Here is a 23,207-nt window from a genome sequence, read left to right as displayed (position 1 = left end):
CCATGCGTGCATGTATGTGCGTACGTTAGCGTGTGTGTGTGTGTATACACGTGAATGTGAGTGTATGTACGCGAACGTGAATATATGTACGTGTGTGGATGTGAGCGTGTATGTTTGTGTGCGCGTATGTATATGACAAGTAATATAGCTTGAAATGTGAACGCATGTTTTTGTGTGAGACTAGAAAAGGCTCGCGCAGATGGATGATGCTCCTATTTACTTGCCTCCCCACAAGGGCAGAGTTAGACACAAAGTCGATTTTTAATGTGGGGAAAATAGAGCTCCCCAAAAAGGGGCACTCTGGATAGGAACAAAATAAAAATTGCGTCAGTCATGAAGGATTTCTCCTCCACTGACCGAGGACAGAAAAGATGAAGCATCAGAACAGATACTACGTTTGAACGCCAAGAAACAAATAGTCACACACAGTTGCAACATTGCACGTTTTGGGCCTTTTGGCTAAGACCAAAATGTAGGCTTAACTCCACAGAGTGAATGTGGTATTGTGGTAAATGGGGCCAGTCAAGAATAATCTCCAAAGTTTTGTAGACAAATCACAAAGACACTGCACCCTTCCCATCTCCAACAAATTTCTTATAGGGCTTCATGCCTAAATTTTTTGTTTGTGAATTTTTTCTTTTATTGTTTAAACTGTAATTGTAAATTTTTCAACCAAATAAACTATATAAATAACAGCAAAGTGTAGTATCTATTTTGATACTACGCTTCACCCTTTCTTTCCTCGGTCAGTGAAGGAGAAATCTTTCATGACTAAGGCAATTTTTAATTTTGTTCTAATATTGTTTTTTACATTAGGTCCACCTCCACAATTTTCTGTAAAATGACTACTTTTAAAGGACATTTAAATTTTGCAGACACTAGTAGTCATCAAGATATAAAGACCTGTATTATACACTGCGATTATCTTGCGGCCATAGTACAGGTCTTTATATCTCGATAACTACTTGTCTCTGCAAAATTTAAATGAGATTTTCATATTCAGCATAGTCGAAAACCTTTACAAGTAGTCATTTTAAAGAAAATTGTGGAAGTGAACCTAATATAAAAATTTTCCTATGTTCCTATTCAGAGTGCCCTTTTTTGGGAGCTGGATCTCCCCACATTAAAAACCGGCCTTATGTCTACTATTGCCCTCGTGGAGAGGCAAGTAAATGGGAACGCCTAATAACTAACGTGACCACGACGAGAGTTTAAAACAAATCTCGTTGAAATCTCGTTCATACCTGTGTAGTAATGGCGGACTTTTTAAAAAAGTTTTAACCGTGTTACAAAAAATAGAAAAGTTTTTTATTATTACTACTGACCTATTGAGAGTAGTAATAGATTATTTTTGGAATTTCCATTTTACTCAAGGAATCTGTAAGTACTTTAGTTATTATGATTTGTTACTTTTTTGTGACAATTAAAAAGAAAACATGTTCTTGAGAATAAAAAACATCCGAACGTACGGCTAATTTGAATAATGGATATATTTTTTTTATCCGAATATGACAAGAACTTATGATCACGAATGAATCGAAGAAAACATGATTAATTATTTACTAAAAACGCAATTTTATTTTTTATGAGTATATATTACAAAACTGGGTATTTATTAGTATAGAAGACAAACAGTGACATTTTATTTGTGTTTTCCTTTCAGCATTTTGTTTAATTTTCGAGTTTTTGTAGGATTATCGAGACTTCAAAGATGACCGTCTCATGTCCGCAATTTTGTTGTTCTAACTTAACAGCTCGGCACTATTTGTTTCGAATTAAATAAACTTTAAAATAAGGGTGCTAGTGCAGTGCACTTATTGATCCGCGCTATTTTTTAAATAGCATTTTCAAGTTTAATTAAAGTTTTACGAGATCTGTTTTTATGAAATCGTTAGGTGAAAGTACAGAATAGGTACACAACACCTTCCCGTCCCCATGTTAAGAATGGCTTTGTAAATAATAACGTTATGGTTTGTATTACTATACACAGATTCGAAAAAGTTGTCAAAAACAAATATATAGCAAATATATGTTATGAAAGGCAAGAAGTTACTTTGGGTTTGTATTACTGTACACATAGATTCGAAAAAGTTGTCAAAAAAACAAATATATAACAAATGTTATCAAAGGCAAGATAAGTTACTTTTCTACCAAACTGGATATATTTTTTGTGTTTTTATTCAATCTAACATATTTATTCAGCTCGAAAAACATGCAGTGTTTACCGATGCATTAGACAATTCAAAATGGCGGCCAACTCTCTCTTACACACGGTAAGTTCGAGAAAAGGTGTTATAAATAATAAACTAGACAAAATACTATTAAAAAAAAACGCCGAATATATGTCAACCTATGTCACGGTAATATATATTGAGCGAATTTCTAACAGTATACATAGTGTTTATACCGATGTATTGGAAAATTACAAATGGCGCCCGACGGTAAGTTTGGGAAAATAAGTTAAAACAAAAAATTATACAAAATACTGTTAAAACACACCGAATATATCACAGTAACATATATTAGATATTGTTAGATATTTGCTTTTTGACAACTTTTTGAATCTGAAATACAAACCCGGTATATTATAAATAATCATTATTAAACCACGTATTATACTTTATTATTTCAGCACGGATCAATAAGTGCACTAGTACCGATAATTTTGAATTTTCCAATATATCGGTAAACACTGTATGCTTTTCCAGCTGAATAAACATGTTACATTGAATAAAAACACGAAAAATATATCCAGTTAGGTAGAAAAGTAACTTATCTTGTAATACAAACCCCAAAAAACAAAACAACAATCAGGTTTGTTTGCACATTTTAAAACTGGTAAACATTTAATTTAAAGTAACTTTTCCAGGCCATTCATCGCCAAGCCCAAAAATAACAGCTGACATAAACAAACGCAAATGGAAGTTGACGAACGCCAAGTTATTTATTAAAAATATATTTTTGTCCCTCTTCCTATTTTTCGCTGTTAATAATTATATTACACCTTCGTGATAAACCAGAAGACCGCTCGACTTCAAGTCTACAACAAACGGTGCCCAATCAAATTCAGTTCCTGATATAAAGGCCTTCTTTTGGATCTCTTTCTCTTGTGACTTGCCTAGTTTTGTACTAATTTTTACGTATTAATTTGTTTGGTGCTTATGCATCTATGTTACCGCACCATTTTTGTTAATGGAATTTTAAAATTAAATTCCATTTTTTTGCGATATTTGCTATTAAATTGTTAGATGAAAGTACAGAATAATTACAAAACATCCTCCCCCTCCCCGTGTTAAGAATGGCTTTCTAAATATTTTAACGTGGTAACATAGATGCACAAGTACCATTTGTTTATTAAATTGTCAGGTAAAGATACAAATTAGTTAACAAGCCCCCCCCGTCACCTCACCATGTTAAGAATGGCTTTCGATACTTATGCAGAATACGAACTATGCCAAAATAACATTATTTAGAAAACCATTCTTAAATGTAAAGAGGGAGGATTTTGACTATTATATACTGTGAAATTATAATTAGAATTAATCCCAATTATAGTGTTAAAAAAAGGTTCAACCAGAACTTGCTCCCATACTTACGAAACTGTTTAAGCTTAGCCTTAAGAAGTGCTTTCCAACACCCTGGAAAACCTCATCAGTATGCCCTGTATTTAAGAACTCTGGTGATAAGTCATCTCCCTCTCAGTACAGACCAATAAGTCTCCTGTGTGTCATGAGTAAGTTGCTGGAATCCATATTAAATAGAAAAATAGTCAACCACCTCAGTAGAAATAACCTTCTTAGTGACACGCAATATGGTTTCCGTTCTGCAAGATCTACAGCAGATGTGCTAACAGTTATATCTCATAGGATTAGTGAATCGCTTGACAAAGGCTTCCTTTCTAGGGCAATTGCTCTTGACATATAAAAGGTCTTCGACAAAGTATGGCATAAAGGCCTACTTCACAAGATTTCCAGCTAGGGTATAACTGGAAATGTTCTCTCTATCATTAAATAGTTTCTCTCTGATAGGCTCATAAGAGTAGTGGCTGATGGACAAAAATCAGAGGCCTGCAGTATTAATGCTGGAGTCCCTCAAGAGTCCATCCTGGGCCCAACTCTCTTCCTGATCTACATCAATGATCTCCCTAAACACATACTTTATCTATCTTTACATCATCAACGCTCTGATCCCCATCTGGCATTAATTGAAATGGATAGCTCTCGTCTAGGAGAAGCCCCATGTTTTGACTAGCTTCTGGGCTTGACCTTCACTACTGATCTGAAATGGAACACGTACATCAAGTCTGTTGCCAAGGTCGTTGGAAAGATGGGGGATCCTTCTACCGCTCCAGAAGATATCTCACTACTGATGCAATTCTCTATCTATATAAAAGCCAAGTACGTCCAAGGATGGAATACTGTTGCCATATCTGGGCAGGAGCTGCTAAAAACAGCCTATCCTGCCTTGACAGAGTACAAAATAGATTTCGTGGCTTAGTGGGGGATGCCCTTTTCTCTTCGCTGCAACCTCTCTCCCACAGAAGAGACGTTGCAAGCCTATCTTTGTTTTATCGTTATTTCCATGGCAGGTGCTCGTTTGAACTCCAATCTCTGGTCCCACCCTCGCCAATCTTTTACGAAAAACACCCGTCTAGCTGAAACCACCGTCAATAATTTTCCCCACTCCTTATCTGTGCCTAAATGAAAATGTAGATTCTATGAACAAAGCTTCTTTCTTAGAACTGCACGCCTGTGGAACTCTGTTCCGTCTGCCTGTTTCCCTCCTGACTACAACCTGGATGTCTTCAAGTTCAACGTAAGCAAATTCCTGATGAACCACCCCCTTACGTAGACACTTTATTAAATCTCCACACTAACGTACTGTACTTACAATAACTCTTATCCCTGAGTGGCTTCTGGGCTTTGATAAGTGGTGACCACCTTGTTAAAAAAAAAAAAAAATTTTTCCAAAAACAAAAGAATTAATGGCTGCTCAGTCGAGAAAAGGAAGCAATGTTCATCTAGCTTAGGTTGACGTGACAGTGAGTTAACATAGTGTCTCGCCAGGCAAAGTAATACATTCAGAAGTAACTTCCCGGCAATCAGAAAACACTTGTATAAAAGAAAAAAAGAAAACTAAGGGAGTGAGATTACCTCCTCTTTATAAGTGATGGGTCATGTGATTAACCATCACATGATTTTTAAAAAATTTTTTTTACAAAGGAGTCCCCACTTATCAAGGCCCGGAGGCTACTCGAGGATAAGGGTTAATTAGTGTCAATGTGACAATGTAATAGTTGTTGGTAGTGGAAATTTGGTAAATTGGATTACTTAAGGGAAACGGCTCATCAAGAACTTGTTTACGTTGAACTTGAAGACAACCAGCTGGAAAGCAGGCAAAAGGAAGAGAGTTCCACAGGTGTGCAGTTCTAAGAAAAAAACTTTGTTCATGGAATCTACGATTAGGTTTAGGCACAGATAAAGAGTGGGAAAAATTATTGATAATATTTTCAGCTAGATGAGTGTTTCTCATGAAAATTTGGCGAGGGGGGACCATAGATTGGAGGTCAAATGAGCACTTGCCATGAAAATAACGATCTGCTTAAAACAACTTTAAAGCTGCTGATAAGGTAAACAATATCTGTTTTGTTAGTAAGCGAGGTAATTGCACATAGATCTCCTTCTCTTTTGACCAATCATTAATCCTTTTCTTCACACAATCCCCAAATAAAGGAGAAAAACAAAATAAAGGAAAACAAAAATATAAGGGCATGCACTTAAAGCAGTTAACATGTTAGTATATTTTTAGTTTATTTTTTTTTTGTATTTGCCCCTAACTATTCTTGGAAGAGGTTAGGCCTGCCTCACCACCGTTTCTGTGGTGCACAATCCGGGCAATACCACATTTGTCCTTCAGGGGGCGGAGTTTCAATCCCCACACACCTGGTGACACCAGTTGTCACAACCAGTCATGTTCTGGTCACTCTGCGGGGAGTTGCATATGGGACAAAGTCAAATGACTTCTTCATTGGAAGAAGTCGATTGAAGAGGTATAGCACCAAGCTCCTCAGCAGGCCCATCAACCGATGCAGGTATGGATTGAGCTTAATCCTTTCTGCTTAAGGATAACTCAAGAGGAAATAGGTTCTTTAGCGAGTGAATATGCACTGCATTCCCACCTTGCTTAACCCTTGCTGACCTGACTACACCATCCTCTCCGTAAAACATCTCCAAGATGATTTAAAAGGCTTAAGAGGAATCTTGACCAATACCACATCTCCAACCTTCAGTCTGTTTTGGAATGCCACTTTAGCACGGCCCTGAGGTTTCTCTCTGAGGCTCAACAGGTATTCATTATACCATTACCATAGAGTTTGGAATTTCTCCAGAAACTGGTTTTGAACCTGCATGGTTTTGAGAAGTTTTTCTCGGCTGGGAGTGAGGTGTGAGGCAAAATTCTCATTATTCAGATTCAAGAGCAGCCCAGGATTCTCATTAGGCTGCAAAAACCTGTTGGGAGTTACAGCCTCTAACTCCATCTCTGCTGATTCTCGATAAGTTAGAGGGCAGTTGCTAATAGCTCATTATAAATCAGATACAATGGTTAGTAAGGTGAAATAATTCATTTCACCTCTACCAACCACTTTGTAAAGACAATTCTTGTCTGGATACTCCTCTCCCAGACACCTCCAATGCAGGGTGAGAAAAGTGGAATGGGGTAGAACTTGATCGAACAGGAGCCAAACTGCTGTTGGTAATGGTAGTTATGGCTCAACATTAACCTTTTAAATAACCAAGCACCTCCCAGAAGCAGGTAAGTTGGCCACATTGGGAGGCAAGACCTGTCTAATATTATACTTCCGTGCGCAGAGCACATGAAGCCAGGACAGTTTTCACCGCTAGTCTATCTTTGGACACCCAATAACTAAGACTTCTTAATTTGGCCATGGTGGATACAATTCCTAAATGTTGGCACCTAACATGTGCATCCATTATTGTAAGCATGGTTATTATGTGATTTTTTTTTTTGCTAACAGAACTGGGTGCTTAACCTCCATGCTAAAGTGGAGAGATTTACTAATTCTGCCATCTGACCTGATTAGTCCTTCACTATCAATGGACAAGTCATGGCCCCACACCAACCTGGGAACAGTCTTGCCCAAGGGATCTAGCTGGAAATCTAGTTCCTCAGCATATACTTGCCATTGCATTGTCTTCAAGAGTAGAATGGTTGCCAGCTTTTCACTATCGACTTCCAATCGACGCAACTAATGGATGAACTTGAGGACCAAGAACGTCACTCAAGAGCTTTGTAAAGGACGAGAATCTTTTCAGGAGAAGAATTGTCGATTACTCCTCATGGAGGACAGCTGCATTCCAAGAAGGATTGGTTGTGTTGGCTGAGGTAAGGCAACTTCTGTGTAGCCCATGGAGTGGTGTTGCTACTCAACCAATCCAGACCATAGCACCAGAATTGAAAGCAGGTTTTGAACCTTTCCAAAGTCATCCCTCTTGTGATTAAATCAGCAAGGTTTTTGGCTGTTGAACATACCGAAATGAGGGAAACAAGCCTTGCGTGGATCTCAGCTTAACACTCATCTGCTGGATGTACTTTAGTCTATTCTGGGCAAACAGATTCTCGCTTACGATGGTCCCAAAGATAAGCCAAAAGAGGACCACCTTCGACACTGTGGTGAATCTTCCAAGGGTTCCCTAAAATAGTGGGAAAGCATCTAAGAGCCAAAAACACAGCAGCTGTAAGTTCCAGGGTAAGCAGCATTTTCTTTTTCAAGGGAGCCACCTAGCCTTTGCAAACACCAAACAAGATCTGCAATTTTGCACCACATATACAGTGAAACCATAGACCTCTGGAGATGCATTGCAGAAGGGAAAAAATTCGCCTGCCTCATTCTCACTGAATGCCTTTCTGATGAAGGTAGGAACCGATTCATCCCATTCAAATCCCTTTTCCCAACGCTTGCTTAACAAAATACGGCCGAGTAATGAAACTAGTAGTTTCAATGACAAGGAGTCATAGACTCTGTCTCCCCAAGAATCTGTCTCTTTGTAGAAGCACAAGGATTGTATTTAACAGGAGCCACACGAAGTGTGTCCGAGAGAGGACAGTATCAATATCCAAGCACCTTTTCCCAATGATTACCATGATTAGTGTACCATGCTCTTCCATTTTATTTTGAATCTCTACATGGTTTGAATTGCAAGACTGCAGTTAAAAGCCTCCCTGAAAGAATCATTCCCAGAAGAAAGCATACAATCCACACATTTCATTTGGTGTACCACTTGTCATGACAAGATTATCTACGTAAAACCGATTCTCCATCATATATTTACAATTATCCATGGGATATTGAGCAGCATGGTACAAGAGGGCATAATTTAATATAAAGGGACTAAAAGCAAACCCAAAACTAATAGTGTTGTATCTAAAATGGTGTAGGCGACCTCCATCTTTTAAGAAAATACAGAATCAGTTCATATCAGATTCTAGCTTCAGGTGGATCATCAAGAAGGCATTCTTGATGTTTGCCAATACGACATGATTATTTGCGCAAAAGGTAAGTCCAAAAGGTCACTCGTGAGATTCACTCCCTGGTATATTGCTTCGTTAAGGGAAGAAGAGTCCTCAGTCTTGAGGTTGCAGTTGAACACTGGCCGAAATGGCGCAAAATAGTCCCAGGGTCCAGGGGTTCATACCATGCAAACAGTAAATTTGCGACAGGTTTGATTATCAGATTCGTTGTCAGCGACTTCGAATACCTTTAAAAAACCAAATTAGAGTGTTCAGTGTTCTGTTGTAGCGTAAGGTAACATTTACTGAAGCTTCTTTTAAATGGTAAAAAAAGTTAGGGTGATAATATTAAATTACACTTACATCGTGTTACATATAGGAGGGGGGGTAAAACTGTGGCTGTGGCGCGCGTTGGAGGTACCTAACGACCTAACCCAGTGTAATATAAACACTCCCAACTTCCCCATGTTAAGAAGAGCTTTCGGAATAAACACCCCCTAATCTCAAAAGCTGTTCTTAACAATGGGAGGTGGGGTGTTTCTTCCGAAAGCCGTTATTAAAATATGAAAATACCCCTCATCACCCAAAAAATAATTTTAGAATTTCATTTTTTACACAAAAAAAACAAAACAAAACAAAAAAGAATGTTGATTTAGCGTTTCAACATTTGAACAATGCTTGGTTTCATCCAGTGATTGCCAGTCGACCCTCATAATGACCCCGCTAATTAATTCCCTAATAGTAGCCCCCTGCTTCAAAGTGGCACTGTGCCTTGTTTGGGGTGAAAATTGAATAAAAAAAAAAAAAAAAAGATCTATAATTGATGGAAAATCCCAAGGATCAAGATCAAATTCTGCAAGAGTACCAGTAATTTTTACAGAAAATTGGGAGAAATTGCATTTTCCCTGGATATGTACATCTTGAAGATTGCGAATACAGGGGACATACTTATTTCCCTTTTGGTCACTATAATAGCTGATGTACTGTTTCATATTGTAGCGATAGATTTTTTTTTTTTACTAAAAAGTTTTTAGTAAAAACACAATAGCAGTTCTACTCGATAGCTTTTCGTAATTTTTGGATAGATTACTATTTGACATGACAACTTTTAACTTATTTTAAAGCGTTTATTTACTTTGAAACACAAGTAGTGTCAAGTCTTAAGTTAGAACAAGAAAAAATGGCGGATATTAGATGGTCATCTGGAGAATTGATAATCACTCAAAACTTAAAAGAAACCGACTTAATAAATATCACGGTGAGTTATTTTGCTTTTGGTGACATTTATTTGTTATATCGTTATTTTTTTAATCACTTTTTCACTATGTTGTCCATACTGTAAAATGCCCACAGTTTGTAACCTATTCAGAATCATACAATCATCGGTGCAGGTGGTGATAATTACTGCTAGTCATGGGACTTGAACCCAGCCAACAAAGCTAATCTTGGCTTTATAGGCTTGCGCTCTTCCCCTTGACCACCACAAATTAACATTTAAATGGAAGTACATTACTGCTGAAACCATGTAAGCAGGTTTGCCATAATTGATGGCCATAAGAGTATTTCACCAACAGGAAGTTTGGAATAATGCAATGTTTATAGCTATAATAATTTTTCAATAAATATTTTTTTATTTTTAATTTATATATAAAAGTAACTTTGTGTGTGGAATGGTCTCTACTATTACTATTGACTTTTGGTCTAACAATTTGAAACTTGATATAAAGGTGATTTAGATCTGTGGAACAAATTTGATTTAGTTTTTAGCTGGTAAAAATAGCTGCTAAAGGGTCAAAATTGAAAAAATATCCCTCTGTTAATGGTAGATACTCTAACGAATTACAAGCTCATGTACCCCCTCGACGTAAATACCCCCAGACAAACCCGACGAGCAGCAAAATCTCACCCTTACACAGTAGAAATCCCCAGATGTAAGAAAGCCTTCAACTCGAATAGTTTCTTCCCTAGGACTGCTAGATTTTAGAATTCACTTCCGGGTTCCTGCTTCCCTGACTGTACTAACGTGCTGAAGCTCAAGTATAATGTAAACAGACATCTTGCTGCTCAACTCCCTACATAGTACCCCTGCAAATTATGTCCCAGATAGTAGCCTCCAACATCAAAGTGGCACTGTATCTTGTTTGGGATGAAAATGCAATAAAAAAGGGGGAAAAAAGAAACCTTGCAAACGTAAGTCGACTAAACATGTTACTTCTACACATGAAAAAATATATATTTATATCTTTAACAATGTTATTTTTTAAGTTTTTATATCTATGGACTTAGCTCAGATGGTAACAAATAATGCTGGAGAGCTGTTTTGGTTTCAATTCTAGCTGATGGAACCCAAGTCATATTTTTTTTTAACTTTTGAAATCAGTACTATATATTGGGTACAATATAATAATTAATAGTGAATTGATTCTATAATATTAAATACAAAATCTGCATAAATTAAGATATCATTTTAAGCGTATTTTACGATCAGGCAATGCCAGGTGGCTTGCTAGTATATATATATATATATATATATATATATATATATATATATATATATATATATATATATATATATATATAATACTTGTTTATTGTTATATAAACATGCTCACATCCCGCTGCTACAAATAGCCACTTGTTTCAATCAAACAACAGATATCATCAGGCAGCGACTTGACTATTCAAAAGTTCAATGAATAATCATAATGAATTATTCATTGAACTTTTGAATAGTCAAGTCGCTGCCTGATGATATCTGTTGTTTGATTGAAACAAGTGGCTATTTGTAGCAGCAGGATGTGAGCATGTTTATATAACAATAAACAAGTATTATCAGCTCTTTTTTTCTTATTGAGCACTATCTAACAACCTCGTTGAATTCATTAGTCCATTACTTTTGAATAAATAAACCCGAGTATATATATATTTCCTCATGTTCACCCCTTACAAAGCATATCGTCACTTGAACGTAAGGGGCTACTATTTGGGGCCATGTCTAGGAAAGATTAACAAGATACATTTAAACTTTTGCATATCAGTACATTTAGGGAAGCAGCCAGCAGGAAGGGAATTCCAAAGTCTAGCTGTTCGAGGAAAGAAACTATTAGAATAAAAAGCTGTCTGGCATTTAGGGACATCAACAGTGAAGGGGTGAGATCTTGTTGCTAAGCGAGTTTGTTGGGGATATGTATGTCGACGGGGTACAAGTGAAACAAGTTCATCAGAACACATTCCATTAAAATATTTGTAAAACAGGCACAGTGATGCAACATTGCGGCGATGGAACAGTAGCTGGAACTCGGGTGACAACGTGGGACTGACTAGATTGACAACTCTTTTTTGGACTTTATCTAAGAGGGAGAAACTAGTGGTAGATGCACCAGTTCAGATGTGGCAACAATACTTCATGCATGGGGGAATGGTGGTTTCGTAAAAGTGCAGGATACTCTTAGGTGTGAGTAGTCTTCTAGCTCGATAGAGGGAACCCACCTTCTTTGCAGCAGCCTTTGCAATGTCCTCTATGTATTTGTTCCAGTTCATATTTCATGCAAATGTAAGGCCGAGGAGTTTGAAGGTAGAATTCTCAGGTAGGGCGCTATTTGTCATGGATATAAGGGGTTGGATTTGTAATTGTCAAAGGAGAGCAGCTTAGTTTTACTAGCATCAAATGTTACCATCCATCTACGGTCCCGTTCCACTATAGTCTGGAGGTCACTCTCCAACGACTCTGCCACTGTCTTAGATTTATGTACATCTGTTCTTATATCTTTGAAATATTTTAAGTTTTCATGAACTGAAAACAGGAAAACTGATGTAAAATAATTCCAATCTAATTAAAAATATAATAAAAGATAAATTTCAGTTAATTAATAATTCTGAAAATGCTTTCAAATGTTTTTGTCTTGTTTTTTTTTTAATGTTGGATATAAATTTTTATTTTCATTTTATTATGCCTGTCTTTTAACAACTTTTATTTGTTGATATCGCCGATAGTAAATCGAAATTGTCAGTTGTAGAATAAGAGTTAATTCTAATTGGTTTAATGACTTGCGAAAACTGTACTTGTTTTTAGCAATTCCTCAACGCTATTCAAGGTCTGGTAAAACTATGAAGGTACACAATACTGTGACCTGATTCGCTACTCCAGACGACTTAACTAAGCAAAAGGCATTAAGATGAAATAACACCAATTATTCAGTTTGGTCTGCAAAAATAGTTCAGAAGGAGCCATAAAGCAAGCTGCAGCCTTAACCAACTTTACAAATAGTGTCTAATTGTAAAGTTGGACTATTTTAGTTAACAGTATAAGCCACCCCAAACTTGACATCATGACAAAAAGACCATAAATCAATCTGTCATAAAAGATGCAGTACACCAGCTGTTAACCATACATATCCAAAGGTTGTCTTTTGCTTGGTTAAGTCGACTGGAATTCTCCATGTTGAGCATAACCAGGATTCTATTGCATACTGCCATAGTTATTAGACTTTGGATAGAAAAGTTGGGGGAATCACGTGTTCTTTCTGTTTTCTCACGCTAACAACCCAACTGAACCAACTGCTGTTTCATGAGTTCTATCCTTACAAACCGCTGGTGCTACCAGGTCAGGCTGTCTGAAGATATTGACTTCCTGAGACGAAATGCACCTAACATTGATGCTTTTTGTTTTTCTACTTCCTTTTGCAAAACTTAATTATGTTCTGCAAAACCAAAAACAAAAACAACAACCCATCTTTTCCCCCTTTTCTTTCTTCCCATTTCCCTTTTCTATTTCTATCTACCTCACTACCTGACTGGTTTCCTAACTTAAAATTTACCAAACACTAATACTGTAATCTTTTTCCCTCTCCCATTGCAAAACTCATTCATGTTCTGCAGGGCAGAGAACAAAAACTTTAAAATCCCCTGTAAAACAACCAAACCAAACACTACAAATTAGTGATTGAAGATTCAAAGATCTTGAAGAATAAAAACCTTCAACAAAATAACTGGATGCAACATGAATACTATTTCCAAAATAACTGGATTTGGCATTAAATAACCTGAAAAGGATTGATATGCCGTAAAACAACCAAATCAAATCATTATCCCTTTTCTACAACAATATTTTCTTTATTCTTCTCTCTTATGCATAATTACTAGGGCTGTGACAATAACATATTCTTTTCATTCTTTTGACTCTCGAGTATATATCAGACATATATTCAACCGAGAACCTCATCCATCTATATAAAAACTAGGTATGGGCAAAATGAATGCCGATTCTTAAAATGTATAAACATTTTGACCCCTCCCTTTACCATTCACCAAAAACATTTTGACCCCTCCCTTTAACATTCACAAAAAATCAGGAAATTAACCAATTTTAATGAAATTTTCAGTATATATAAAATAATGATCACGGTATATAATGAACCCATTATTTTTATTTAAGCCTATAGTAAAAACATTTTGTTTAACAATTTTCATGCCTTGGATGAAATGCTTTTCTAACTTATATACTAATGAGTCGCCACTGTAACGTTACTCTTTACTTTAGTAATTCATAAAAATAAAACTGGAAATAAATAAATAAAATCTGGATCAGCATTTTTTCTTTTTCACAAAATGTTTTTATTGCCTTTACTTTTGGCACCAGTTAAAAAGTCTCTTGCTGCCACATGTTCATTTTACCAGATACGTTTCTCCTTCCTTCTGATGGCATGCTGGCCACAGCGTGCCCGTTTTTTTGTCCTTGACTTTATACACCCATTTTCTTCGATGTTGACTTTCTTTCTGTGACCTCACGCCGGCCATAGCTAGCCGTTTCTCGTCTTCACTTTACATGTCCATTCTCTTCAATGCCCACTTTGTTTCTCCCTCGACCATGTGGTGCATTTTCTCCTTTTTTTTCTTACGCACACTTCCTAATTTGCATATGCGTGTTTTTCGGTTGCTGCTGCTGCTAATCTCTTCACATGCTGGCCATCCTTTGCCGCTGCTGATGCTTTCCCCACACACTCATATGCACTATGTTACACCACTTACCAAGGCCAAAAGCCACTGGAGAATAAGGGTTAATGACATTACCAGTTAGATGATTAACAATATTATGAGATGATTGAAAACTATGGTGGAAAAGACAAAATTTGATTATTTAAGAGATGTTGTTCTGTAATTGGTCCTTGGTTAATGTAGAGGAAACCCTTCATACTGAGACAATTACTATTTATTTGAATACTGCCAGAGTGCCCCCTTTTGGAGGGAGCTGGTTTTCCCCCACATTAAAAAAACGACCTTGTGTCTAATTTGCTTTCATGGGGAAACAAATAAATAAAACGTCTGGCCTTCGGGCTGGGTAGTGTCTGTTCTGTAATTGGTCCTTGGTCAATGTATAGGAAACCTTTCACACTGAGACAATTACTATTTATTTGGACACTCCCAGAATGCGTTTTTTTTTTTTTTTTTTTTTGACCCCTCCCTTTAACATTCACCAAAAATCAGGAAATTAACCAATTTTAATGAAATTTTCAGTATATATAAAATAATGATCACGGTATATAATGCACCCATTATTTTTATTTAAATGTTAGTGGAGATGTATTATTGTGTTTAAACAAAAAAATACCTTTATTAAAGTTATGGTTTTCTGTTGTAAAAAAAAAATTGCAAGAATTTATTTTTGCTTTATTTTTATCAAAATAAAGTATCGTAAATTATAACAATCTTTTAAAAATTATCTAATTTTTACAGAAACATTACGAAAAATGCCCCTAAAGTCCGTATTAATGAATTCGATATAACTCAAAGAAAAATGAATTTCTTGAACTACCGATATTACTATTAAATTAAGAATTGTTTATTTAATGTTTTCACACAAAAAAATTATAATAGCAAAAATATTTCTACTTTTTTTTTTTTAAGTTACAAATTTCGCATAATTTTTATATGCAAGATTTTAATAATTTCCTTGCTTGCATGAATGTGAAACTTTCGATGAAACATAATTTTTATATAATCTCTAACAATAATTAAAAAAAAAATTGGTACTTGTGCATTTAATGAACCAGGCGTAACTCAGCATTTGCTCGGCTTTGTCCGGCGCATGACGTCAACAGCCGGATAAAACCGAGCGTTGGCGATAAAATAAAAACAACGCTACAACAAAATAACTGTACAATGAAATTGTAGAAACATAAAAAAAATTAAATAAGTAAAAAGCAAAAACCTACCATTCATTTTTTTTTTTTTTATTATTGTTTGAAATTGTTTTCTGTTTTCAAAATAAATACATATAAAACAGGTTTTTTTTATTGTTAAATAATAGGAAACTTTTTTTTTTTGTCTGAACTATTTTTTTTCTTTTTTTTTTCAATTTTTAACGTAAAAAAACATTGTCTATGTCTTAAAAGTTAATATTTTTTTTTTTTTTTTTTTTTTTGCAACTCTTTGTCAAATGGAAAAAGCCTAAAAAAGGGCAATAAAAAGCACTTGGGGTGGGGGCAGGAACAAGGATTATTTGTACCTTTTTTTTGACAGAAACAAGGACTTTTTTTTTTTATTAGTGGAACGAGGGTTTCGGCGTTTCTATTTGCTACAGTGACCAAGAAACCCTCCTTTTCGGCGGGGTCGTATCCACCGAAAACCCAGACTGGTGTCAGAAGTCTGCCGACGTTGTGTTTTCTGCGGTTAAAAACGAACTCGTCGATTTCTACCGTTATGGCCTGGGCCTCCAATCTGCTGGGGATTCCTCAGAAAATAATCCCTGCATATATCACGCAGGAAAATTTTTCAATCAACGATTGTGTGGCGAGAACGTAACCCACATTCGCGATGGAGATTTTTTGTAGATGCCATCTCGAACGCCCATAAGTATATTATTTCTATTATACACGCGATGGTTAGTCAGGATTTTGAGAAGAAGGTCCCAATCCTAATGGAGGTCCATCGACGACATGTTACACTTCTACACCTCCAACCGTAACCGTCGGAAAGGCTTGTTCTCTTTGCAAGTACACAATCCTGGCCAAAATGTAAACACCTTTTCTCTTTTGCCAACAATTTCTGTTGCTGGCAAAAGTTTAGTGCAGCCTCTGGGGTCTGGAGCTGGTCCGCAAGGTTTGTAATATTCATTATTATTTCGTCAGTTATCTTTTTAAAACAAAATTTTTTTTTTAACTCTCTTCAAATAAGCGTTTCTTCAGTTGTGACACTCTTCCAATTGATAGCGAAATTCTCGTCTGCTTAATCGGCAACGCTCGGTTTTATCCGGCTGTTGACGTCATGCGTCGGACAAAGCCGAGCAAATACTGAGTTACGTCTGGTTCGTTAAATGCACAAGTACCAAAAAATTAATTTAAAAACAGGAACATAAAAATGATTAAATTAAAAAATTAAAAAAAAAGTTTTGGTAGGTGAGTATGAGGATCGAACCCTTGAGGCAAAGTTGGAAATTAAAGTGTTAAAAAAAAAAACATGCGACGCTAACCACTGGGCCACCACGACATACAAAGGAACATGTTTGAATTTGTTTATTTAACTATTGACAGGTGGCAGCAATAAAAGTTAACTCTGCTGCTTCTATTTGGCCTAATTATTGAGGGCAAATAGAACAGATTGGGTTTGACTGGTTTTTTCCCCAACATATGTTGGGGAGGAGGAAACCAGCTCCTCATTTTCCAGACTGAATTAGCAACTGTCTGATATAAGAGAACTTTGTCCCCATATTGATCAAAGCTGATTGCTTCTGGACGTTTTCCGGCGCGATGCCGAGAACGTTGTTCACTTTGAATTAGTTTCACTTTTTATACGAAAAAGCCCAATCAACACGCGAGAAGCCAAAATAGCAATAATTTTGTAAAAGTTGATGTAAATAAATCTATACGCTACGCGCTTTCCTAAATCCTAGATATTATTATATAGGACCTATATAAACAGTTGTAAGAGATCGTAACGACCCCAGGAGCGTGTGTGAAAGAAGCCTTTGCGAGACATACACAAAATGGTCACACATATTTTGCCTTTTATATATTTAGATGAGCAAATAAAATGTCAAAAGTTGATAAAGCTTTTTAAACCATTTTAAAAACGTTATGTTCACAAGTTGCCTTTTTTTTTTCTCCTGTAATGATTTCCAGATTGAATCCTTAGATGTGCAAGAAGCATGGAAGTTTTCTCAGCCCCAACCACCAAAGAGAGCAGCAAAGTTCTTCAAGGTAAGTATTGTTGACATGTCTGTCTGCCTCTGGAGACAATGGTGTTCTACACCTCAGTTGGCAAATTGTAGCATCTGCTGTGATTATGCAAGCCTATCCTGGATCATTGCAGATGCTGCAAATGTAGCTGGTGTCTGTTAAGTAATATATATATATATACTAGCAGTGAAACTCGATATTGTCCGGGATTGAATGAGAATCAACAAATGTTTCACTCTCCCATACTTTTATTGTCTTTGAAATCAGTTGTATCACCCATTTTTTTTAGTCTAATTGATTGATTGCCTCCTCTAGATAGCCCCCACCCCTATAGTGTATGGAGAGAAAACTTCCCGGCAATGACTTAGTCCATAATACATTGTAGTCCACATTGCACTATAGAGAATCTACTGTTAATTTTATAAAATTATCTGTAAATAATGGCTTCGCTTAAAGTTTAAAATGCAAAAGTCAAGTATCTTGATTCAATTGTGTTCTAGACAGAAATATTCATTACGAATGCACCCGGTTTATCAAAGAATCAACTGTTGATTTAAGAAAATTATTTTTACGTAATCACTTAAGTTAAAGTTACAAAGTCAAGGATCATAGTTCAATTGTGCTCTAAAAAGAAACCTTCATTTCTAACGTGCTCCTGTCTTATTAAAGAATCTATAGTTGATTTTATAGGCTGGGCCTTTCTGATTGTGTGGTAATAAAACTTCTGAAATGCACTTGTAATCTTAGGTTGTATAAAAATGTTAACTTTGGTAAAAATCGGATTTCTTTAATTGAATTTTTTTGATTATCAATTTTTGATATTTATCAGACACATTCCAATACAAAAGCCACATAAGAGCACTCCCAAACACATCAAGTACGTTCATATGAAATTAAAAAAAAAAATTTGCCCAGCCGTTTCTAAGTCCATATGGAACGAACTTCCTTTTTATATAATAGTAGATAGATATGTTTGTGTGTAGATGTGATGTGAGCCAGAGAACAAAATAAGTTCAGAATTTCCCAATATTAATAAAAAAAACCCCAAAAATAAACATCTGTATGATGTATGCACTGTTGATATTTATTTCACTTTTCTTTTAATTTTTTGTTTCAATTTTGATGAAATATATATATATATATATATATATATTTATATTTATTTCACTTTCATATAAATGAAAATATTGTATTCCAAAAACCATGTAAGATGATCAAGTAGTTTTATTTTTTAAAAAAGAAAATCAAATTTTATGTGTAACAGAAGAGACTGTCTTGCTTAAAAACGGTCAACAAACAAGGGAGATAACTCAACAATATTTCAAACTTGCAAGATTTTTTGTAAGGTTTACAAATTCCTACTAATTGCTTAAAAATGATTTTTCTTTTTTCTATTCGCAAACATTCACAATCTCCCATAATTAGATACCCAGAGACCAACAATACAACACTCCTTCCATCCCATTTTTCGAAAAATGTAGGACATCTTTTTTCTATACACCCCCCCCCCCTGCTCCCACCCAACATCCTATTTTTCCTTAGCAACAATCTTTAGTTTTCACACCCTGCCAGGCTAAGAAAAAGGTCAGACTCCATCCTTATTATTTCTTTTTCTTTGGTCAGTCATTACTCACTGACTGCTCCCTTATTATTATTTCCATTGGGTGTAGATTACACTTTCTATGACTGATGTCTGCTGATTTTTTTCCGACCACCCTTTTGCTATAGTTTACAACTAATAAATACATCTATCAGCTCTGAGTGAATGGAGAACCACAAATGGGTGGGTTAGAGCAAGCACTCTCATCACTCAGGTTATTTATGTATTACGTTTTAACAAAAATATACTGTTCACTTTGATATCTGCATCCGTGTTATTCTTTCACTAACCATTGATCTTAACAAAATATTAATATGGAGCTTTTCACAATCATCAGCTCTTTTCCCAGTAAATTTTGTTTTTTGCATTCAAAACGGTCTGCCAAAAAGTATCTTAATTTCTTATAAATTTAGAAAATTGAAAATAAAATCTATATCTATAAAAGTGAGAATGTGTGTGTGTGTGAGAGAGAACAACTCTCAACCTATATGTTCAACAAATTTTTGATTTACAAACTTGAAATTGGTACTTAGGAGTCATTAGATTTTTATCTGTGTTAACTCTTTCATGACTGCACATGCGCACATCATTCATATAACAGTTTAATTATGTTAAGAATAAGTAAGTTTGAAAACACTTTTCAGATTGTGGTAAGGTGGCCTAATAGTTATCATTGGCTCACTGTCTTCAAGTTTTGATTTCAATTTCAGCCTAAGTATATATATATACTTAGGCTGAAATTGAAATCAAAACTTGAAGACAGTGAGCCAATGATAACTATTTCGGCTTTCGACGGTAATTCTTGGCCTGAAGACGTAATCCCCCAACGTGGGTGATTACAGAAACATGTATGCACATATGTAGCCATTAATGTTTGTATAAATAAAATTTATATATATATATATATATATATAAATATATATATCTTCTTTTTTTTTTTACTTACAAAAAGTGAACAGTTTAGAAAAAACATAATACTCATATGCGCATGTCTTTGTTTCTCTTTTTTATTTTTTTTACTTTTCAAGAAATTTAACATTACATTTAATACTGGGCAACGCCAGGTACATCCGCCTGTAATAAAAATAAAATACTTTAAGGGTCAAAATCAATTGGGATTTCAGTAAAAAATTAAAAGTAAAATAAATTTCTCTTTAAAATGAATCTTTGAAATGTTAAATCACGTGCAATCACATTTTCTTGAAGTTGAAGGAAAAAACAAATACTAGTTTTTTAAATACATAATTTAAAATTTCTGTGGAAGAAAAAATCTCTTAAACTGTTCAAGAAAAGTTTTTCCTCGGTTCAAAAATCTGTATTTTTATTAAAAGAAGTACAAATTATTTAAGCACTAGCCTTCGTGTTCCGGTGTTGCCCTGGTGCTTAGAGATGTGTTTTGAGCAAAAAAAAAAAAGTGGTGATAGGCAGGCAGGCTCAAACTCATACCGCGAAGGAGGAAAAGAATGTGAAAAAAAACTGACGTCTTTTCTATTGCATCCATCGCCAAACCGAAATCGGCAAAGGTTTAGATTAAGGCTAGTCAATTGAAAAGAGGGGATGACTTTTGAAAATATTGGTGAAAAAAGCAACCCCTCTTTGTAGAAAAGTGCCTAGTTGAGGGTGAAGGAATTGATGTTTATAACCAATTTTTCGATATTTGTCGTCCGAAGGGTCGAGCTTCAAAACGATACTGATGTCGTGAAAATTTGTCGTCTCTGTCAGAAGTTTTAGCCAGGCATACATACATACATACATACATACATTTAAACAGACCGATGAGATTTACATTATAAATAATACTGTTCTATTTTTTTAAATTGTCCCATTTATAGCACATTTTAAAATTAGGAAATATACATAAAAAACAACTTTTTTTTATTTATTCAACAATTTATCACAAAAATATAAAATGTTCACATGCTGAATATTATTTGGAGATTCATACAAATGTTTCTTTTACACAAAACCAATCTCTTCTTCTATCTAATATTTGTTTTGTTAAAAGACCTTTAATAATTTGCCCAACTCTTTACCCAGTTTGCCCCTTTCCCCCAACACATTTGACTCCTATCACAATGTAACTGCTTATACTTCATTGTTAATATGCTTTATTCGGGTTAGCTAAAAGAATATATACAAGGTGTTCCAATAGTCTTAGGCACAATTTGACATTTAATATCTTGAGAACTGGTATATTCAGAAAGGTTGTAATCTCAAATTTATCATAAAATGTTCAAAGATGTTCACCATTGATCACATGACACACATCAAACCGATTGTCCAATTCTTGCCAAATGCGTCCCAGCATAATGTTGTCAATGGTTGCAACAACAGCTTCTGTTATCTGTCCTGTTTTCATAGCTGGGCATAAGCACCCATCCGCCATGAATTTACGATACTATCTCACTGTGGACTTCCTTTCTGGTGGCTGTTTTCCAATTTTTTTTTTTTTTTTTTAAATTTTTTTTCCGAAATGAATGTTAAACAAGTATCCATGATTCAAGTTTTGCAAATTCAAGCACGCAAAACACCTTTTCTGGTTAAGTGAACACCATTACTGGATCTGAAAAGAAATGAAAACAAATCAATAGTTTTACAAAAAAACTTAATGTTTTTAACTTTAAAATGGTACCAACTTTCCTCTTACTACCATTCATAGTTAAGCAGTTATGAGGACTTGAAATGTGGTCAAGACTTTGGAACATCCTGTATAATGTATATGTTCTTTAAAAAGTGACTATTTTTTTTTTATATCCAAAAAGTTATGCATGTTAGCCTTCCAGAAAATTATATTTCCATAAAATTATACCAACATGAACAATTTAAACATAAAAAAAATCAATGACTAAAAAAGACAAAAATTTTCAAATATAATCACTAATACTTCTGTGTACATTGTTCTTTCTTTTCTAGTAAGCATGCAGATGTTCCTCTTTTTTTTCTTTTTTTTTTTTTTATTTCTACTGTTTTTTACTGTCATAAAAATATATTAACGGAATGAATTTATTTTTTTATTTGTCTTCTATTGTGTATATTATGATAAATACAGTGCATCATGATGCATATTGTGACCTGACTATACCATTACACATAGTTATTGATAAATCTACAAATAAAAAATCTATTTTGTACTGTTGTTCAGGTGTCTGTGCCTATGTAGAAGTCCGTTCTCAAAATGAAAATCGAAGCAAAGTGATTGCCGAGGAACTTCGGAAGCTTGGAGCAGAAGTCCATGACAAGTTGAATATGAATGTAACTCATGTTGTATTTAAAGATGGAACTAGCCGAACATGGCAACGGGCAAAGAAACTTGACATTCCTTTAGTTTCTGTTCTTTGGGTTGATGGGTAAGGATTTCTTTCTTTATCTTTCTAGATATTTATGTATCTTGTGAATAAGATTTCAAATAATGTTTATCAAACATAAATGTAGATCTTTAAGTTGTGTAATTTTTTTTTTAAAGTAACAAAATAAAAGGAAAATGTTAGTGTTTGGAAAACTGTGCCTCTAATGAGCCATGACTACGGTTTGATTTCTTACAACTATTTGTTAAAATCCGCCCCCCCCCCTCTTCAAAAAACAAGAGATCCTGGGTATGACCTTATAAGATAATGGTAAGACTCAATTTGGAGGTTGTGGGAATGTGGAGTTGCCCCTCAGTTACCATTGCTCCCAGGTCCATTTTGGCCCAGAGTGGTAATACCTGTTAGGGCATCTGGTGCTACCATATCAAGCTGTCTGAAGATCCTGGCTTTCTGGCCAAAAATGCACCAAGTATTCATGTTATTGTTTTTTTTTTCTTTCCCTTTGTGAAACTCAATCATGTTCTGCAAAGTCCAAAACAAAAAACAATTATTTTTTACATATTAATCAAACCAAACACTAACTAAATAGTTGAAGATATA

At 35.1% G+C, this 23,207-nt stretch overlaps 1 protein-coding gene across 1 annotated transcript in view; it reads left to right on the top strand.

Annotated features, from left to right (window-relative positions):
* The first annotated feature begins 1,231 nt into the window (after nt 1–1,231).
* LOC145255518 (microcephalin-like) overlaps nt 1,232–23,207 on the top strand; it is a 57,282-nt gene continuing 35,306 nt past the window's right edge. The window contains exons 1-3 of the mRNA XM_080113983.1: nt 1,232–1,380; nt 17,646–17,723; nt 22,445–22,649. Of these exons, the coding sequence (XP_079970109.1) occupies nt 17,672–17,723; nt 22,445–22,649 (257 nt within the window). The 5' untranslated portion in view covers nt 1,232–1,380; nt 17,646–17,671. The remainder of the gene's footprint in view (nt 1,381–17,645; nt 17,724–22,444; nt 22,650–23,207) is intronic.

The sequence above is a fragment of the Euprymna scolopes genome, chromosome 3 (genome assembly GCF_053919585.1).
Source record: "Euprymna scolopes isolate OS-2025 chromosome 3, ASM5391958v1, whole genome shotgun sequence".
Taxonomy (NCBI): domain Eukaryota; kingdom Metazoa; phylum Mollusca; class Cephalopoda; order Sepiida; family Sepiolidae; genus Euprymna; species Euprymna scolopes.
The sequence above is the reverse complement of the archived record's forward strand: the minus strand, read 5'-3'. Positions and strand labels throughout refer to the sequence as shown.